The sequence below is a fragment of the Solanum dulcamara genome, chromosome 11, assembly GCF_947179165.1.
Source record: "Solanum dulcamara chromosome 11, daSolDulc1.2, whole genome shotgun sequence".
Taxonomy (NCBI): Eukaryota; Viridiplantae; Streptophyta; class Magnoliopsida; order Solanales; family Solanaceae; genus Solanum; species Solanum dulcamara.
The window spans coordinates 43,831,279-43,838,093 of record NC_077247.1 but is presented as its reverse complement, the minus strand read 5'-3'; the positions used below and the strand labels follow the sequence as shown (position 1 = coordinate 43,838,093).

General features: G+C 34.7%; 1 protein-coding gene across 1 annotated transcript; it reads right to left on the bottom strand.

Annotated features, from left to right (window-relative positions):
• Positions 1–464: 464 nt before the first annotated feature.
• LOC129874309 (probable receptor-like protein kinase At1g30570) lies at positions 465–3,944 on the bottom strand. Its single transcript, XM_055949571.1, has one exon. The coding sequence runs from the start codon at positions 3,435–3,437 to the stop codon at positions 831–833; it is 2,607 nt and encodes an 868-aa protein (XP_055805546.1). The 5' UTR covers positions 3,438–3,944; the 3' UTR covers positions 465–830.
• Positions 3,945–6,815: the final 2,871 nt, after the last annotated feature.

Genomic DNA, 6,815 nt, shown 5'->3' with positions numbered 1-6,815 from the left:
GTTCCAATTGAGGTTGATGAGTATAATAAAAGGAGGTGACATATTTTATATGGTTAATTTGTCGTCACCTCCTTTAATTATATTCATTAACCTTAATAAGTCGTAAAACCATAGCATGTTCCAATTGAGGTTGATGTAAATAATAAAAGGAGATGACATATTTTATATGGTTAATTTATTTACGTAAGCGTAAAAGCTTCATGTGTACAACTGAAACAAACTATAGTTCAAGTGTTTTAAGTTTTACTGGCAAGTTTAATGGACTGAGAATGTACTCCGCCTTTCAATCATGTCCTCATCCATTGATCTCTCAACCATAATAATACACCATAATTCAGAGTCTTGATCTAAAAGTAAGTGAAACTTTTAGAGCCCTTACAGAACCTCATAAATCCACTTTCTCCAATTTAAGACTCAAAATGCAGGAAAGAAATTTGGACATATTAACTGTTTGAGAGGAAATGTGCCATCAAACGAGATATCATATTTCCACTGAAATAGAAGTGAATATATATTAGTACATCCCAATTCATCAACTTAGGGGCATTGTCTCAAACATAAAGTACATACAATAATAAAAGAATCATTAATCCTAAGCAAAAAGGATTCAGCAGGAAAAAGATTGAAGTATAATCTGAGTAAAAGAATACAGCATGAAGGTATTACCAAGATCTTCACATTCTCCATTCTAAGCTCTTTCTGCTTAATTAGTACTGTCGAAGCTGATTGAGCTTATCGTGAAGTTCTCACACACGCATGTGACAAAAATGGAAAGAATTCAGGCCTATGACTGTCCAGACATTACAATCAACTGTCTATTGTTTTAAATTTCACCTTCCTTGTTGACTGACGAATTGCGAAAAATCATCTACTCCAGTAGCCATGGCATCTGTAGTGCCACTGGTACTTGTTGCAGATTCACCCTCTTCTTTGTTTATTGATTCAACATGAGTCTGGTCTTCAGAATTATCAGTTCCTCTCTCCTCAACAGTCTCTAGAACACGAATATCAGAAGCAGAGTCTTCCCCTGCATTCTTCTGCAGCCAAGCCTCATGAAGTTGCAAAACATATTCCAGATGCCATAGGACTTCTCCCATTGTTGGTCTGAACTTTCCCTCGTCTGCCAGACATTTCTCAGCAATTTCTCCAAATTTCATCAACGATTCTGTGGAATATTGTCCTGCGAGTTGTGGGTCAATGATAGTTTCAAGAGATCTTTTTCGTTGAAACCGCATTGCCCATTCTGCAAGATTGATCTGATCTCTTGGTAAGCTTGGATTTATAACAGGGCGTGCACATATAACTTCAAACAGCACAACCCCAAAGGAGTAAACATCAGATTTCTCAGTCAACTGCTGCCGCCTGAAATACTCAGGATCCAGATAACCAAAACTTCCTTTCACTGCTGTACTGACATGAGTATGCTCCAAAGAAGGGCCAGTTTTAGACAGCCCAAAATCAGCCATTTTCGCCACAAAATTCTCGTCTAACAATATGTTGGTTGTCTTGACATCTCTATGGATAATTCCCCGCTCTGACCCTGTGTGAAGGTAATGCAGACCACGAGCTGAACCAATGCACACCTCCAGTCTTTGCTTCCAGGTTAGGGATGGTAGATCACTGCCAAAGAGATGACTCCTGAGTGTTCCATTGGCCATGTACTCATAAACCAAAATCATTTCATTCTGTTCATCACAGAAACCTATCATGGAGACCAAATGCCTATGCCTTAGCTTAGAAAGCATTTCAATTTCTGTTTCAAATTCTTTCAGACCTTGCTGAGATTGAGGATTGGCTCGCTTGATTGCAGCAAGGGTGCCATCATCAAGTTCTGCTTTGAAAACCTTACCAAATCCTCCCACTCCAATCACTAAGCTTTCATCAAAGTTGTTTGAGGCTGCTTTAATCTCTGCTAGAGTAAACCGCCTTCCAGATCTTAGAGTTCCAAGACTTTGATATTGTATTGATCCCTTACCATTACCAGTGCTGGTCACAGCAGCTGCATGAAGGAATAAAGGTCTCCATCCAGGTGAGCTTTTCTTTGTGTCATCTTTGCTACTCCGCCTTCTACATAGCCGTATAATAAGCATGACTAATCCTGCAAGAAAGATAATGGATGCAATACCTGCTCCAATTCCTACCCACAGGATTAAATTTTTTGAAGTTGATTTTTCTGGAACATCCTCATACTTCTGTATATAGGCAAGATTACCATTCCGACTCAACTTGAAAACCTCTAAACCATTCAAAAGAGCATCAGTGCCTGCAGAACCAGTCGTTGTATCTGGACCAAGTTGAACCCAGAGACTACTGCTTTTCGAGGACATCACATCAAAGTAATCCTCATGGTATGCCTTGTTCATTCCCCCAGCTCGTGAGAAAATGTCATAGTTGTCTGCTGCAGTTTTGTTATTTATATAGATTTTGAAGATCCTTTGATTTGGTTTATTATAGTCAAACTCACAGAAATGTAAGCGGATTACATAATCAAAATCTGGATCCACGTCCAATTTCCATGACATGTTCAACCGCTTCTCCATGACATCTGTGTTGCTCATAATTCTTGCCGTTTCATACACAAGAAGCGGAGCAACAGAGGTGTCATTTGGGGAAGCATAAGTAATGTTGGAATGGTTTTTGGCTTCTGAACCTGCATCTGCAATAATCATATAGCTTGAATCCGCATCCCACTTCCTCCTGAACCCTGAATCTTGAGTGGATTTAATTGCTGAACCACCAATGTTCAACCTGTACATAGTTTGAATCCCTCGTTTACCCAAATTTAAAGAACTGTTAGCACCATTGCCACCGACTTTACTGATAGAGTCAACAAATAGCTTATCAGTCACGGGGATGATCTCAATGGCATTAACAAATCCAAAAGAATCCTTGTTTGGAATAAACTCGAGCACAAAGACATCAATATCAGAAGTCACAAAATACTCCTTCACCAATGAGAAGATGCTGGAGTTTCCTCCAGAACCTTGCAGGAGCGAGTTCTTGAGCAAAATCTCGCCAGCAACATTAAACTCCGAAACCAATTTCAAGCCATTTGCAGCAACAGCAAAATACGACTCATTCGCATCGCGATTCCCAAATGTAAAGGGATAGAAATGGAGCCTGAGGAAATAACTACCAGGTGCTCCGTTGAAAGTATAGTTAAAACTTTCAGAAAAAAATCTGGCAGTTTTGTAGAGTGGCTCATAAGATGGATCACCATTAAATGAGTCAGTAGATGCCTCAATACCTGGTGAACTCAAAGTGACATTACTGCCAGGAGCAGAATCACCTATCCATTTGCTACCATCCACATTCACACTGGAATTTGTACCACAATTTACAAGAAAAGTCTTTGTTTGAGCTTCCCCAACTTCAACAAACACAAATAATACCAAAAGAGGAATTATCCCAAACACCTCCCTGCCTCTGACTTTCATAACTTCACTATCCCAAATAAGGCGATAAATCCCCCCAAGTTTCTTCCTTTTTAGTACTATCTATACACTCTTTCAAGCTCAATTACAAAACTGAAAGCCCCAAAAACCCACCAGTAATTGTTTCAAAACTAGATAAATTTTCAGATAAGAAAAACCCCTAACTTGCAATCACTTTCTACCCCCAAATCAAAAACAATCTATATATCTTGTAATATCTCAACAAACATCACAAGTGAAGCATATACATCAAAAGAATACCTTCATCAATCTCTCATAGGCAACTCAGAAAACTTCAACAACATGGGAAAAAAATTAACCAAACCCCACAACAATATATATCTTCAATATGACCAGCTTCAGTAAAGAAAAAAGCCAAAATCAACAAACAGATCAGAGACCAAGAAAATGGTCAAAAGCTCAATTCTTGGAGACAGTGGTAAGCAAAAAAAAAAACCCAATTTTTCAAGAATGGTGACAATTGAGTCAAAAGACAGATCACCTAAAAATGGTGATTATAGGGAAAAGAGCTCACTTTTTTTTTCTTATTTTTCTGATAAAGAAAGATGAGTAGGCTGGAATTGTTTGAAACAGACTGGAAACATTCATATATTGCACTTTTTTTTTTAATTTTATTTTATAGAAATGGCATCTCACCTCAACAGCATTATCTGTACTGTTTTATTACTCCATGAGTATTTGTTGTAACCGCTACAAACAGCCATTTTTTGAAGGGTTTAAACTAAGATTTACGATTTATTAGGTAGACACTTAATTTAATTTAATTTGTCCTATTATTTTGTCATCGCACGATTTCTTTTCTTTTTTGGGAAAGAGAGATATATACGTTTAGTTGACTGGTTTATTAATATATAATCAAAATATATGTAACTAATTTTCTACTAAATAATTAGAAACATGAATAACCTCATGGACCATCTATGGATGTAATTTTTTCATTTTTTTTGTCGCCTTCGGAAAATAAAATTCTTATACTCTGATGTGACAATTCTTTAGAATAACTTGTAGTTTAACACGGCAATATTTGGTTCTTTGTTAAAAAGAAGGGGGAAAAGTTTGAATTTGCATTCTATTTGAAGTTATTTAATTTTATCGCCCGTCATTGTTTATAAAAAGATTGTTATAATTAAATTTAGGAAAAAGGGTCAAATATGTCCCTGAACTTATCGAAAATGTCTAGATATACCCTCCGTTTGAAGTTTAGCTCACTCATGCCCTCGCCGTCTATATTTGGGCACATATATACCCCTTTCAGCGTTAGTTGCTTCATTCGAATTTTTTTTATTTTATATTACACGTGTAATTGCCAAATCATCATTTAATTGACACATGACATTTATATTAACTAATCTGACCCCAACAAAATCGACCCATCCGATCCAAAAAAATCAACCCACCCGACCCAAAAAAATCGACCCACTCGACCCCCAAAAAACCTTTTAAGCCTATTTTCTTCAAAATCCCTAAATGGGTCTTTTCCTCTCCACTTTCTTCTTCTGCGCTGCTGCATTTATGAGAAGAAGAAAAAGCTTGAAGAAAATCAAATAGATAAATCTTACCGTGACAGAATCAATCACTATCTAGTTTGTATAACTATGAACACTCTTTCTTCAAGCTTCTTCTTCTTCTCATAAATGCAGCGGCGCAGAAGAAGAAAGTGGAGAGGAAAAGACCCATTTAGGAATTTTGAAGAAAATAGGCTTAAAAGGTTTTTCGGGGGTCGGGTGTGTCGATTTTTTTGGGTCAAATGGGTCGGGTTTTTTTTGGATCGGATTAGTTAATATAAATGTCATGTGTCAATTAAATGATGATTTGGCAATTACACGTGTAATATAAAATAAAATAAAAATCCAACAAAGTAACTAATGCTGAAAGGGGTATATATGCGCCCAAATGTAGACGGCGAGGGCATGAGTGAGCTAAACTTCAAATGAAGGGTATATCTAGACATTTTCGATAAGTTCAAGGGCATATTTGACCCTTTTCCCTTAAATTTATATGAGATGCAGAATACGCGTTATTAATTTAGATTTGATTATTAACAATTTAAATAATGTAAGATTAGCTAGTAAAACCAAATGAAATGAGTAAAAGAGCAAAGCGAATGGAGCGTTTAGCAGGGATGCATATCGATTGATTCGGTTCAATTTTATGTATTATCGTTTCGGTTTATCGATTTTTGATTTTTAAATATGTTAAACTTAATAATTAAATCAATAAGATATTTTTTATTGATTTTTGATTTATCAATTTATCGATTTTCTATCCTCAACGGTTCGGTTTTTGATTTAACGAACAAGATATGTTCATAAAATAATTATATAACTTATCCAATAATTTGGCGAGACAAGAATATAATGTAACTTTATAAAATATTCATAAAATAGAAACATTAGTAACTACCATGAAAAGAACTATATAAGTACAAAACAAATATAAAAATTAGGATAATAATATAAATTAAAGGCTAAATGACAAAGATAATAACCAATAAAGTAGGGGCGGAAGAATATTCTAGTACGGTCATTTCTTTGGTACTCATTCATATTATCTTGCTATTAAGTATTAACATACTGTTATTTTGTATTTGTTCTTCTCACCAACAAAACTTTTGCTCGAAATAAACATATTTCACGCGTCTCAGAGAATTTATTTTTTCTCTTTTTCGCTCGACTTTTAATTATGATTTAATTACTCTTAGATTAAAGTATATTAGGAGTTAAAAGACAAAAATACTACAGTTTGCTGAAGACAAAAGTGAAACACAGACAAAAATTTAAGAAAGACAAAGTTGCCTAATTTTGAATAATACAAAAAGAGGTTACGCTATTAAGTAAAAGAATTCAACTTATTGAGTGTTTAAAGAAGCACCATGAATTATGATTTACTTATCAATGGATGGGTTGATAATTATGACATATCAAATTTAATTTTCAATAAAATTAAAATGTTAGATAATTTCTTATGATTTATTTAAATATTGATGGATAAATTTTTTTACTAACTATTTTTAGTAAAAGATGATAAATATTTCATAAAATTAATTAAAATATATTTTAAAATAATAAATATTTTATAAAATTAATCAAGATGCGATCAATATCAAAAGAAATAGTTTGGTGTGGATGGGAGAGAATGGACCTCCATGATTTGGTTGGGTTTTGCGGTGGTCACATGGCTATGTTTGGAAAATAAACAACAGTCCAAAAATAGCCTATGTTTTTCACAATTAATTTTATTTCTTAAAATTATATTTTCAACAATTAAAATAGTAAAATCTCCTGTCTTTTTGCTCCTCCGTACCTCAAGTACCACTAACTATAGTTGGTCAAAATGATAGCTGTAAAACAAGAATAAAAT